Source organism: Ranitomeya variabilis, chromosome 3 (assembly GCF_051348905.1).
Source record: "Ranitomeya variabilis isolate aRanVar5 chromosome 3, aRanVar5.hap1, whole genome shotgun sequence".
NCBI lineage: Eukaryota > Metazoa > Chordata > Amphibia > Anura > Dendrobatidae > Ranitomeya > Ranitomeya variabilis.
Window position 1 is genome coordinate 493,152,412 of NC_135234.1, and position 15,257 is coordinate 493,167,668.

Sequence of the window (15,257 nt, forward strand, 5' to 3'; positions counted from 1 at the left end):
GTATATGGGGCACAGCTTTCTATGGCACATCTATGGGGCCATAATGAACGGTGCAGAGCTTTATATATGGCACAGCTTTCTATGGGGCCATAATGAACGGTGCAGAGCATTATATATGGCACAGCTTTCTATGGAGCATCTATGGGGCCATACTAAACTGTGCAGAGCATTATATATGGCACAGCTTCCTATGGAGCATCTATGGGGCCATAATGAACGGTGCAAAGCATTATATATGGCACAGCTTTCTATGGAGCATCTATGGGGCCATAATGAACGGTGCAGAGCATTATATATGGCACAGCTTCCTATGGAGCATCTATGGGGCCATAATGAACGGTGCAAAGCATTATATATGGCACAGCTTTCTATGGAGCATCTATGGGGCCATAATGAACGGTGCAGAGCATTATATGTGGCACAGCTTTATGTGGAGCATCTATGGGGCCATAATGAACGGTGCAGAGCATTATATATGGCACAGTTTTCTATGGAGCATCTATGGGGCCATAATGAACGGTGCAGAGCATTGTATATGGCACAGCTTTCTATGGAGCATCTATGGGGCCATAATGAACGGCGCAGAGCATTATATGTGGCACAGCTTTATGTGGAGCATCTATGGGGCCATAATGAATGGTGCAGAGCATTATATATGGCACAGCTTTCTGTGGAGCATCTATGGGGCCATAATGAACGGTGCAGAGCATTATATATGGCACATCTTTATATGGAGCATCTATGGGGCCATAATGAACGGTATGGAGCATCTATTTTTATTTTTCAAATTCACCGGTAGCTGCTGCATTTTCCACCCTAGGCTTATATTCGAGTCAATAAGTTTTCCCAGTTTTTTGTGGCAAAATTAGGGGGGTCGGCTTATACTCGGGTCGGCTTATACTCGAGTATATACGGTATGTGTCTATTTATATAGTGTATATAAACTTCTGGTTTCAACTGTATTTATACAGTTCTTTTTATAATGATGTTTTGTGATGTGTTGCCTGGTTGCCTTCAGAAAGCTAAGTCTGACTACTATTTCTGTATGGTCTATCCTATTTGCCATTGACTTTATAAAAAAATATTTAAATGATTGCCTTTGAATGTACGGTAAGTATCTGCCCAGGGACAAGACATATTTCACTTTTTAAGGATGGTGTTTAGCTTTTAGATTTGATGTGCAGTTCTCATAGGGATGGTTGGGTGTGGTGGAAAGGGCTGTATGGGGAAACAGTGCCCTCATTCAAATGGCTAGAAGGATTCTAAGTATATTTAGCCTTAGCATGGTATGGCCCTCTTTTCTAAAAGCAGATGCTGGGATTCTGTCAGGGTTTACTTGCTGTTTGCATACACAGTACCTTGTTTGACAGGAGAAGGAAATATAAAATTTTCAGATCATGAAGTTTTGTGTGTTTATTGTAATTAAAGAAAATGTATCATCTTGTAAACTGGCATTAACATTGAGAAGTATTAAGAAAAGAAAGTATAATTGTATTGCTGACAACTAGTGATGAGCGAGCATGCTTGCCACTCGATCATGCATCGGGTACACGTCAAGAATCGCGGTTGCTCGTGTCCCCACCTCGCATGTTTCACAGCTGTTAGACAGCCCATAAACATGCGGGGATTGCCTGCTGTACACGGTAATACAGTAGCAATGTATGCAGGCAGTCTCCGCATGTTTATTGGCTGTCTAACAGCCGCAAAACGTGGGGCGGGGACACGAGTACCCGCGATACTCGACGAGCACCCCAATGCACGATCGAGTGGAGAGCACGCTCACAACTACTCATAATCTCTAGTAAGTGTCACTCTTCCATGAATTGAATTGTTCCTTTATGTACTGAATGTACCAGGAGCCATATTTGCTGAAGAGGAATAGTTACTAATGTAAATTGTGAAATCTGGATTAACTAGGAAGAAACATGTGGATATTTTCTTCATTACTTGGGGATGGAATAAACGTACTGTTTAAAAGTTTTTCCCGTTCTACAGAGTTACAGTATAATACTAAGAAGATAATCTCTGCTCTTTCTGAATCATCCTGCCCTTAACTAAACCATGGGAATAGTGTCCTAGCTAAGATTATACCATTTGCTTACTATAGATGTATACATGGAATGTCTAACAAACGTCCAAAACTCCGTCAGCAGCAGCCAGGATGAGGACATGATTTGTAATTTGTATGTATGAAGTGCACAGCGGGGCCCGCTTTTGTGATCTGTGTATGTACCACAAAGGATTTATCGCTCATCCACAACTGCTGCTGTTTGATGAAGGGAATGGAAATTCATCAGCTGGAAAGAAAATCCAGCTTTGTTGTTTTTAGTTCTACCTTTTGTTATATACCAGGTTAACCGTACTAATGACATTCTTGGAAGATAAATATTTGTTTAAAAAAGGAATATTTTTTGTGTAGATATCGTCCTTGAAGCACAATGTGAAATTAACCTATATGGAGATTCTAATATTCGATTAAATGACAGGCAGGAATTTCGTAATACTTACATGGTACCCGTTTTCCCATCATGAAGGATAAATCCCGTAATAACGATCTTGTGGGTATTGTCTTGGTGGGTTCATGGTGCACGTACTTGCTCCTGCTGCAACTACAGTGGGGGAAATGAGTGTTTGATCCCTTGCTGATTTTGTAAGTTTGCCCACTGACAAAGACATGAACAGTCTATAATTTTAAGGGTAATCTTAACATTGAGAGATGGTATAAAATAAAATCCAGAAAATCACATTGTATAAATTATATAGATTTATTTGCATTTTGCAGTGAGAAATAAGTATTTGATCCCCTCCCACCATTAAGAGTTCTGGCTCCTACAGACCAGTTAGACGCTCCTAATTAACTCGTTACCTGCATTAAAGACAGTTGTCTTACATAGTCACCTTCATAAAAGACTCCTATCCACAGACTCAATCAGTCAGACTCTAACCTCTACAACATAGGCAAGACCAAAGAGCTTTATAAGGATGTCACGGACAAGATCATAGACCTGCACAAAGCTGGAAAGGGCTACAAAACCTTAAGTGAGACGCTTGGTGAGAAGGAGACAACTGTTGGTGCAATAGTAAGAAAATGGAAGAAATGCAAAATGAATGTAAATCGACATCGATCTGGGGTACTATACAAAATCTCACCTCATGGGGGGTATCCTTGATCATGAGGAAGGTGAGAGATCAGCCTAAAACTACATGGGGGGAACTTGTTAATGATCTCAAGGCAGCTGGGACCACAGTCACCAAGAAAACCATTGGTAACACATTACGCCGTAAAGGTTTAAAATACTGCAGTGCCAGCAAGGTCCCCCTGCTCAAGAAGGCATATGTGCAGGTCCATCTGAAGATTACCAATGAACACCTGGATGATTCTGTGAGCGATTGTGAGAAGGTGCTGTGGTCAGATGAGACAAAAGTTGAGGTCTTTGGCATTAACTCAACTCTCTGTGTTTGGAGAAGAGAAATGCTGCCTTTGACCCAAAGAACACCGTCCCCACTGTCAAGCATAGAGGTGGAAACATTATGTTTTGGGTGCTAAGGCCACAGGACTACTTCACCGCATCAATGGGAGAATGGATGAAGCCTTGTACAGTAAAATCCTAAATGACAACCTCCTTCCCTCTGCCAGGACATTAAAAATGGGTCGTGGCTGGGTCTTCCAGCAAGACAATGACACAAAACATACAGGCAAGGCAACAAAGGAGTGGCTCAAAAAGAAGCACATTAATGTCATGGAGTGGCCTAGCCAGTCTCCAGACCTTAATCCCATAGAAAACGTATGGAGGGAGTTGAAGCTCCGAGTTGGCAAGTGACAGCTTCAAAATCTTAATGATTTAGAGATGATCTGCAAAAAGGAATAAAACAAAATTCCTCCTGACATGTGCGCATACCTCATCATCAACTACAAAAAACGTCTGACTGCTGTGCCTGCCATCAAGGCTTTTGCCACCAAGTATTAAGTCTTGTTTGCCAGAGGGATCAAATACTTATTTCTCACTGCAAAATGCAAATACATTTATATAATTCATACAATGTGATTTTCAGGATTTTATTTTTGATATTCTATCTCTCAATGTTAAAGTTTACCAACCCTTAAAATTATAGACTGTTCATGTCTTTGTCAGTTGGCAAACTTACTAAATGAGCAAGGGATCAAATATTTATTTCCCCCACTGTATATATTCTGCATTCATGATAATATTTTCACTGCACAGTAAACGGGGCTAGTATAGAAGAATAATATCGGATGCACTGTTTTTTTTTATGCCATCAAAAATGGTCCTGGCCATTAAGGTATTCTGAAAACTGGACTTTTTTTTTTTCAATGTCTTAGCTGCTAGCCAATCGGTGGAAAAACTGGTTTCATGTATCTTGTTATATCTTTTTGATTCTGACATTTATTGCTCCACTTTGATATAATGTATCTTATTATTTTTTATCCATAATTGTTTTGATCAGAAACGATGGAGCCGACTCATCAAGACTGGTGGAGCGCATGCTTGTGCTATGCTAGTTTTGCTGGAGACACTGCACTGAATTCATTAAGAGGCGCACACCACTTCATGAAGTTGGCACATCAACTCTATGGTGTGCCAATTTCATTGTCCGTGATGAATAGCATTACTTGCACAGTGCAAGCCACAGATTAGGTGTGATTGGAGTAGCACATCTGGCATTCAATACGTCAGTATTTTTAATTGCTTTGATGGGCAGATATGCTCACGACCCCATCCTGTCCTGTCTCCGCTGGTTTTGGCAGATCTAAATCAAACTGGTGTGAAAATGCCAAAAAGTGGAAAAAAAAATTTCCCTGTTGTGCAAAAATGTGACTTTCAAAGCTTTTACCACCATCTTCTGGCATTAAAGCTTTGATGAATCGGCCCCCTTGCGTGTAAAGTTCTTTGCAGGTGCAATCACATGTCATGCTGTTTCTTCTGAACAATTGTTTTCGGTGTTTTGTTCATCATTAGACCAAAAATAATAAAAATGAAATGTCAGGAATGCTGACAATTCAAGTGTCCAATCCAGTTTGTCCAAAAACATTGTCAGCAAAAATGACTACAATTAAACAATCATTATGAGATGGGCTCATCGTGCCGGTGCTATGACATTGCCGTGTATAAGCATGAAATATTTAGAAAGTCGTAGACCAGGATAATGCGAGAAAAATAAATACTTAAGCATCAGAGCAATGAGCCTATATTTAGGAATGTAATAGTTTCTTTTAAAAACTTTTTATCATTCAACATTTTTTACATAATTATGTTAAATTCCTAATTATAGGCTAGAAAGAATGCCATGTTGTTCATCACGTCATGCAGCGCATCACTTTATGTTAGGGAAAGGTGTTAACATTTCAATGGGTCTGGAATCCTATTGATAACACAGCATCATTTTTTAGAGACCACCTGCTGCATTGGCTGTTAAAGCTCAAATCCTTCTTAGCTGTATGGATGGTAGCCTATGAAAAGAATCACATAGCAGCAGGCAAGCATCCTAAGAACAGCACTGCATCTTGCCAAAGCCAGCAGCCTACATAGATTCAAAGCAATTACCTTCTTGACTTTTAATAACACATCCACCGAGAACTCCTCTTGTGTCAGCATGCATACTTCAAATGTGTGTTTTCATTGTGGAGCTCCAAGCAAGAATGGATTCATCACTGTAATAAAACATCCTCTATATAATTTTAACATCACAATATTCTTTTCTTCCTTGTTTTCTCAAAACCTAAACCTAGAATAAACCAAGCCGAGATCAGTAAAGGAAGCATATAGAATAATGCAAGATTCGCACATCAGCTCCCAGTTTGACAGATCAGCGTTCCGTTTGGAGCCTGTGGGGAATCTAGTTATTGTTAAACAAGTGGGCATGAAAGGTTTTCCCTTTACTTCTGAGTGCCATGGGGATGAGGAATATAGCACTTTATAAGTGGCAGGCATCTATTTTGGATTTGCTCAGTTCCTGATAATCAGAAGACATAGAAGTACCATATCTTTCTGTTAAATAAAAACTTTCCTTTTCTAATGTGTATTCAGTAAGAAAATGTCCAATACATTTAGCCATGTTGAAGGGCCTTCCTTTATAGTAATTTATGTCATATTGTTTTTATACACTAAAAATGAGAGCCCAACTGGTGGGATTTCCACCGACCCAAAGAACCATTGTGTCCAGTAAGGGAAGACCTTACCCATGGTTCGTCGGGTTCGACCGAACTTAAGTCCAAAGTTCTGTTAGTGTACCCAAACTTGAACCGGAGCCTCATAGAAATCGCTGGGACCCGAACGTTGGAGCTGTAATTTCTCTCTCCTCGCTGGACTCCCGAACTGTAAAGTGGACTTCCAGGAGAAGTCTGTGTTTGGAGTTCAGCACCGTACACTAGGTATCCGGTACGAACCCCGAACTTTACAGTTTCGGTTTTCTCATCTCTACCAGTAACCTAATTTTGGCACAGAAGGTGGGACATGCTTATGTACAATCACTTTCTACTGTAGAAAGTGAAGGGAAGTATAGTCAAGTTAGAATGAGGTTTTCTTTGATTTCAAAATATATGAGAGTCGAATAGCAGCAGGCAAGCGTCCTTAGAACAGCACTGCATCTTGCCAAAATCAGCAGCCTACATAGATTTAAAGCAATTACCGTCTTGACTTAATAACACATCCACTGAGAAATCCTCTTGTATTAGTATGCATACTTCGTATGCGTGTCATTGGGATTACATGCCAGGCGATCATGCAGACCAATCTTTGATGATCCATTTATAGATTCCAAAAGTACTCAGATGGTGAGTTGCAATGGCGAGGTACCATAATGAGTGAGGCACATTTTGCAATATTCATCTTACACTTTTGAGCTCAAATTCATAAGCTTGGAAAACTGTTGGGCTTTATTTACAGTGAATTGCAGGCTAATTCATGGAGTTCATTCTTTTATATAGGGCCTAAAAGTGCCGTATGCTAAAGTCTTTAGTGAAATATAAAGTGCACTACATCCAAATTGCTTTGGTTTATGGCATTTTTAGTGTAGGGTTTATTTCTTTTTTTACTCAACACAGCTCATTTTTTCTACAGACCTTTTTATAGATCTTGAAATATACATCAAGCATTTGAAAATGTTGCAAAATAGAAAAACATGGGAAGCATAATGAAATGAATTGAAATTCATACATTGTACAACATCTTAAAAAAACTGTAAAACAATTGTGTGGATCAGTTCTTAATGAAAGATTTAGATATAGGAGTGAAACTGCTCTTGTATTATAAGACTATAAAGTAGCACACGTTCTTGTTCAGCGGAATGTCAGAAAGTGATATCATACATAGCACAGCAAATAGATAACTGTGCTGATAGGGCTCTGGTTCGGGTGAAGTTTGTCACATGATGGATTTCTGTACAGAAGTATGACGAGTTATGTTCTCTGCTCTCCCTGATACGGGGAAATGGAAAGTTTGGAAATTTCTTGAGTTTAAAAAAAGTGACACAAATGGGATCGGTGCAGTCAGTATAAATCTTAGTAGACATAAGCAAAGGCCATTGACCTCAGCCTTCGATTGCATAGCTCATCTGTGTTGTAATCGGTGTACTTCGAAGAGAGAATACACTTTTTTGTGCCTGCTTTTACAGCACCTGCGTCATGTTGAGAAGAATGCATTTCTCTGCATCGTTATTGCTTTATTTTTAGTATATCTGTCTCATTTGAAAGATCAGCTTAGTGAGAGGCTTTATACACATTATCACGTACCGTGCAGTTTTAGAACACTCGAAAAAAACATCTTGAGGATCAACAAACATCTGTAACTGCACAATTTGATGCCTGTGCACTTTTTCAAGCCATAGCAAATTTTAAAGCTGGCTGTATTGAGGGTAAGCATTTTACTATGTATTTCTATTTTATGCAACTTAATCTTCTTTATAAATTCAAATAGCTCACATTGGCATCATGCAAAGCTTACAAAGTGACTGGAAAGAATTGCTCGAGTTAAAGAAAATGGGAAAAGTGGAACAGAGAGCACATAATAACTCTTATTTTATGTAAATTTATGAAAGGTCATTTTTCTTTTCAATTACTTGATCCAGCCTATATAATGCATTGTTTCGAGCACATTTCCTTTAATATCAGGTATGTGTTATGATCTGTGAAATATACATTAGTAACATTTGATTAGTCATGTAAAGGCAAGCTTTATTTGTGTAGCATGTCAAACTGTATCAGACTGATGAGCACCTTGCCCCCATTTTCACAAACAAAATATGAATATTTTTAAAAAAGGTATTGGCAGTGCACGCTTGGGGGAATATTTGCTGTATTGTTTCTAGAGTTTTTCTGTTTGAGAATATTTTATCCTGGTTTGTCACAAGCAGAAAAATAAAATTCAATGCTGTGATGTCTCCTCTATTACCTGATGGGGAAACCACAACGACCAACAAAGCCCATCCCAACAAAACATGGTTTCTGTTAGGTTTCCTTCATGGTGTCCATCATTTTACTAGAAAAATTGGCATTTTTTTACAGAATTTATAAAGGCTCCTAATTGAATCTCCAACAAAAAGGTGACCTAGCCTAACCTTTCCACTTTTAATGGTCATCATGGCACATATTTATTGAGTAGTTTACACCAGTTTTTAGGTAAACCAACTTCTAGTAATTTGCCAGTTTTTGCTCTTGCAAGTTAATAACCTTTTCGACTTTTGCCCCATGCTCAACACAGTTGAAAAAGTTGCCATGGGGAACCGACCAAGTTAGAGCATAGTCAACAACTTTAAAGAGTTATTCGCAAAAAAACTTATTTGCCTATATCCTGTGGAACTTGCGGTACTCGGCCTCAGCTCCATTAATTGATTTTAGGATCTCCTGAAATAGCTACGCTCTGTACTCAGCCGACCATGAATGAAGTGAAGGTTGAGCATGTGCACCTCCATATAGGATCAGTCTGTCTATCTAGCCCTGATCTCAGAATCGCTGGGGGTCGCAGCTGTTGGAATCCAACCAATAACAACCAAGATTGATTCACAGGACTCCGGTCCAACATGAAGTCAATACCTGGTGGCAGGAGTTCCACGAATCTCTCTCCTTTTGGTGTCCCCGCCATGGCATTGGATTTGTCAGGGCTGGAACGACTTTGAATGTGTGTCATATCGCTCCAGCCCTGGCGGATCAAAAATAGAGAAGAGATTTACTGGCCTTGCATCTAACTGACAGGTAATACTGACCTGGACGCTGGATCAGAGTCCCGTGAATCAATCTGCTCATTTCTAGGAATGTGTCATGTACATTTTAATACATTTGGTGCAATTTACTTTCATTTTTTTTTTAGACTGGATTATAAAACCCAGTCTTGATAAATCTGCCTCTATGAGTCTAACTGAATTGTAAATGTACAAGCGTCTGCTACATGGAAGTGTTTTTTTTTTTTTGTTAAATAACAACAGTGTCTACCCTTAGCCTTAGGTAACAATGTACATCACTAATCCTTCACAGTAGACTTGTTATTGTTGCTGCCTAGCAAACAAATTAACCTCAGAGAAAATCCTTATTTGTGAAGGTTTTGCTTCTGACATTTTTGATTCATTTGTCTCTTCTGATGTACACAGGCAAACAGTTGTAACCTTCTCCTTGACATTCTTCTCAGTGCCTTGCAGTGCACTGACAGACTTTCACAGTGGGCAATTTGGTTCCTTTTCAATATAAATCTTATGTTTAAAAAAAAAATGAAACCTCTGGGATAACTGAATGGCATAGGTTTAGAAATGTACCGCATAGTGATTAAAATGTGCTTAATATACTTTTTTATATGACCCATACTTTTTGGACTCTTTGCAATGTTTCATAGAATAATTTGAGTAAATTCGCAGAATGATTCACTCTTTGTGTTCCTAATCGATCGTCATTGCGGCGTTTGCCTGTTAAACTGTTGAGGGTGTTCTTAGCTCTGCATTAAATCACTCTAAGGTTTGGCGACTCGTAAATCGGTTTTCCTCAAACCACATTAATTTAACTAAGGAGAAATAGTTTAGTGAATATCTTGGCAGTGTTCCTAATGCGTTGCAGACGGACAACGGGGTATATGGGTTTTTTGGAAAGAAGCCTTCATTTTTTGTTTAAGTTCTATTTAATATTTTAATTGCTACTACGTAACTTACTTTTATGCCTGTAATTTCAAGAACATATCATGTAATGGTGCCCTGGACAATTGTAAAAGTTGAACCATTTTCCCTCACTGCACTAATGCACGATTGTTAATTTATTGCATTATATGAATCACCAATTGATGCTCTAATAATCAGCATTTGTTTTATGTTGTTTATTTTTAGCTCAGCCTCGAAACATGTAGGAAAAGAACTTGGTAACACAGAAGAAAACAAGAAGCTAGAAGAAAATAATCATAAATCAGAAGCATAAGAATAATATAAATAACACAATACTCAAGGTAGATTTCACTAAGTCATCTTCTTCCAAAGCTGTTTCCTTTTACAAGGACATGTTCCACGAATCCGTTTTACTGCGATGACTGTAATCCAAATACATAATAACTACTCCCGGTTTTTTTCAAAGCACAGCTTAGACTTTGCATAAGAGAATCATCTCTGTATGATTTGCAAATTCTCATATTGCACCTGGTTTATACCAGTAGTGAAGAATTCATGAGTCTGACAATCAATTTATCAACAGACAGTGCCTCATGAATATTTGACGTGAAATGTCTGTGATGTCACTGATTTATGGTACATTGAGGAATTATCTTCTATCGGCTCTACTGGAAAAATGTCAACCGAAGCAGCACTATTAAATTGTACATTAAAGCATGTTTGTTCAGGAAGTTGCAACTGTCATAAATTACGTCTACTTTGGGAAACGGTCTTCATTACGGAAACTGCCTTTTTACAGGTATATTAACTAATGGGCAAATGGCTTTGTCCGTACTAGGGTATGTTCACACGTGGAGTTTTTTATGCGTTTTTTAATGTGAATGTTCAGCTGCTTTTTACAGTGCCAACAAAGTCTATGACATTTCAGAAATCTCATGTACACACATTGTTTTTTGTTTGTTTTTTTGTTCTCAGTAGTTTGTGCTTTGCTTAGTTTTTGCAGAATAAGGCATGTCAGTTCTTTCAGCGTTGAAAAAAACGCAGGTAGCCTGTTTTGCTGCGTTTTTTGTGCCAAAATCTTATAAAGTAGCATGACAAAAATGTAAGAAAATCTTAAGCAAAACCTGTTTTTTCTGCAGCTTCTTAACAGCCAAGAGTGTAGGTTTTGTTGCAGAAAAAAAAAACCCAGCAAAAACGCCATGTGTGAACATAGCCTTAGAGAAACCCATTGTTTGCCATGCTGTGTTGATTAGCACTGCATGCTCCTGCAAAAAGCAACCTGCATCTTAAATATTTGTCTATTTAAAGCTCATTAATGACAGTAATCTGATGCTAGTCGTCTGGAAAAGCAGGGACCACATATAAAAAATAGAATAAAATAGGAAAAATCAATAGCCCCCGACCTCCACTGAAACTGTCAATTTTTATGGAAAGTAAAGTAGAGAAAAGTGCTCCATGGTGAAACGCCTCCAAAAAACTTACATCAAGAAACAAAGAAATGCTCCGGCAGATCGGGTTGTGCAAGATCCAGGCTTATGATTAGTGCTGCTGCTCCACCTGCGAGCCATGAGGTGGCATGAAATTAGGATGTCATGGGCGCTGCTGATGTATTGGATGACCATTCCAGTAGAAGGTTCAAAATGCACTTAATACAGTACAGTTGATTTCAGAATCCCTTTGATTCCTTGCTCAGGCACACACATGCAGGTTTGGAATCAAACCGATTCTGAAACGCGTTGAACTGCATGAATGAATTCAATTTTGTACCTTGTACATAGTGTCTGTGATGCTTCTGTTTTTTTATTTCCCTTTACTATAAAACAATAAAATTATTACCCCCCAGCTCTTTTTTCTTTTTTTGCCTTGTCTAATGAATGTGTATACTTGCATGATTATGAAGCTAAAGGCTGAAGATACACTAAAAGGTAAAATAAGTTTCCTGTAGGAACGGCATCATACCTTGGACAATGCACACAATCTTCTTTATAACAGAATGGTTTCCTGTTTTTCACCATTTTTCCTTTAAAAAAAATATTTTAAAAATCTGTATCTGCGCAAAAAAGTAACGGAGGACTTCAAATATTTTTGGAATAAGGGAAGCCGTAATCTTTATGTAGACATATAGGACATCCTATTTAGAGATGACACATGCCTGCTTTGTATTACATTTACACTGACATACTATAAGCCAGGACAGTTTAACGAGTCAAAATTTTTTTTTGCAGCTTTGTCGAACTATGGCAATGCTAACCTAATATTTTTTTCCCGTTTGTAGGGAAACCATGATGAGCAGTTTGAAGCATGAATGTGGATTGTACTCAATGGAATATATACAATGGAACTGCAAATGTTCATGGTCAAAGTATTAAACATTTGTACCAAGTTGTCCCAGAATTATGAGGAAAATTATTTCTGAAAAGGATCAAGAAAAACTGTTCCAACAGCCATGATGATAGCTTACCATGTTGTGTTCTGTTATTTTTTTATGTAAATGTCTGCACTGAAAATTTGTTTTGTTTGCCTTTTATGTAAATTTTTTTACGTAGCTATTTTTATACACTGTAAGGCTTTGTTCCGAGAGTTGCTGTCAATCAGATGTATAGTGTAATGTTATTATTTTTTATGACACTGTTTGACGCACAGGTACATTTTTAATTCTGAATGCCATCGGTAAAACAAAAAAGGTCTAAATTGAGGTTCCAAACGACTCGCTGGAAAGTTGTATTTTTGCCTCAAGCCTAACCGGTTGAGCAGTTATTGAGTAATCAGTATGCTCAAACCTAGACGAATGATTCCAAGAACTTTGTGTACAGGCTGTAAGGATGCACAAAGCAGTTGTCACCACACTTGGTTAATTTTACCGACCGCATTACAGACTTTTTCATATCGTTAATTTAAAAATGACTGGAATCTTTATTTTGGTTATTCACTGCCTTATGAAGTGCATTCTTCTGGGAAGGAATCATGTACCGCCATAGCTGTGCATTGGAAAACTGTGTTTTATTCACATGATTGAAGAAGACTAATTATTGAAGGACCTACCTAACTTATAATTAATGCTTTGTCTCACGCTTTTTCTTTTTATCATTATAATTACAATTTTAATTGCATTTTTCTTTTTTTTTTGTGCCATCACCAACAGTTGTAATATTTGCAGGGTAAATTGAGTGATTGCCATTGTCTCGTAGTCTGGCTTAAGCTTTAAACTTCACTCTTCATTTCTGTATCACGTGGTCTGTACATCTCCAGCAGTGCTGCTTTTTGCACATTCCTCATAATTATCTTTTGTCGTATGAACATTTGGTCTGTGGTGAAGGAGGCGCAGTTAAAATAAATAAATAATATAAAAAAATGATTAGCCATATCTCAAATGATGACACACATACTTCATAAGTAGCAAAGATTTACACATCTCTGGTTAAAAAAAAACAAAAAAAACACATAATTTTCTTTCCTACGTGTTTAGCAAATTAGAATTGCTGCTGTAAAGGTAATAGCATTAAGGCGCTTGCAAGCCTATGACTGTTTATTAGATGTTCACACACGGAGCATGTTTGTTTAAGATCTCTAGTGCAAAGCCCACTTACGTACTCCACTTCTGTTAAGTGCGAGAATCTAATAAGGTTAGACCTATTCTCCATATGACGAGAAGCAGTTGTGTGTTTCTTACCTAAAATAAGCATGCTCCATCTGTATAGTGAACGTAAATGACAGCCGCGGCCACTTACAGCTTTTAATGCTTGGTTCTTTAACCACCGTAATTCTTCAGCAGCCTGCTTCGCAGTGCGTTGCAGGAGTTAATTTGCTTTATCGTTTTGTTTTATCGAACACTAAAAGTTATGAACGCACCTTCACACAGTCTTGTGTTAACCGGTACATAATTTATCAATCAGTATAGAAATCAATGAAATGTCTTGAGTATTTTTTTTGTTACATTTTAAATTTGTAACTTTATAAAAAAAAAAAATTGTGGACTCTTCAATGCGTGTAAACTTGGTATTGTAAATGGACAGCAACGAATGCATTGAATATCACAAAATGTATTTGATCCTCTGTAAACCAGACATATGTTTCCAGAGATTGTACATATAAAAGTGTATTTACTACAAGCTTATGTGTGCAAGGGTCAGTTGGTTGATTGTCACGGATTACATGGATTGTAAAAATATCAGTTATTTCTTTTGTAACTGTGTTTTTATTTCAACATTCAAACTTACTACCTTTTTGTTTTGTTTTATTTTTAAACAATGAACTGAAAAAAAAAAATGGCACCCAAGATAGCGGTATTTTTGTGTGGATTTTCACAGATTTCTTGGCTAAAGTAGAAGATATCTAAGACATTTAGTATAATTTTAAATTATTATAATGTATATTCTCAATTACAATGTGTGTACAATTGTAAGTCTGAGTGTGTAAAATAGAGAAATACTATGCATACTTTTTGACTAATATAGTGGAGATAAGACAAAACAGTCCCAGTAACAAGGATTTATTTCCCAAGTTAAACAAATATGTAAGTGTAATTCATTTTTCAGGGTAACGTTTGTATTAAAAAAAAGTAAACAAAAAAAAACTTGTCATAAATATATAAAATTATTCAAAACTCTATTCTAGTCTATTTTGAACCTTATGAATGCACATAGTCCCATGAACTACAATTCATATTGAAATCAAATTTAATACACTTTCCCATCGCAGATAATATACAGGGTGGGCCATTTACATGGATAAAATGGGAATGGTTGGTGATATCAACTTCCTATTTGTGGCACATTAATAAATGGGAGGAGGAAAACTTTTCAAGTTGGGTGGTGACCATGGCGGCTATTTTGAAGTCGACCTCTTTGGATCCAACTTTATTTTTTCCAATGGGAAGAGGGTCCTGTGACACATCAAACTTATTGAGAATTTCACAAAACAATGGTGTGCTTGGTTTTAATGTAACTTTATTCTTTCATGAGTTATTTACAAGTTTATGACCACTTCTAAAATGTGTTCAAAGTGCTGTCCATTGTGTTGGATTGTCAATACAACCCTCTTCTCCCACTCTTGACACACTGATAGCAACACCGCAGAAGAAATACTAGCACAGGTTTCCAGTATCCATTGTTTCAGATGCTGCACATCTTGTATCTTCACAGCATAGACAATTGCCATCAGAT

At 37.6% G+C, this 15,257-nt stretch overlaps 1 protein-coding gene across 2 annotated transcripts in view; it reads left to right on the forward strand.

Annotated features, from left to right (window-relative positions):
• Window positions 1-14,703, forward strand: part of ALCAM (activated leukocyte cell adhesion molecule) — a 155,281-nt gene extending 140,578 nt beyond the window's left edge. The window contains exons 14-15 of one of the 2 annotated variants that reach the window (XM_077296803.1): window positions 10,321-10,436; window positions 12,371-14,703. In XM_077296803.1, the coding sequence (XP_077152918.1) occupies window positions 10,321-10,408 (88 nt within the window). In that variant the 3' untranslated portion in view covers window positions 10,409-10,436; window positions 12,371-14,703. The remainder of the gene's footprint in view (window positions 1-10,320; window positions 10,437-12,370) is intronic. The other variant, XM_077296802.1, reaches the window with a different exon arrangement.
• Window positions 14,704-15,257: the final 554 nt, after the last annotated feature.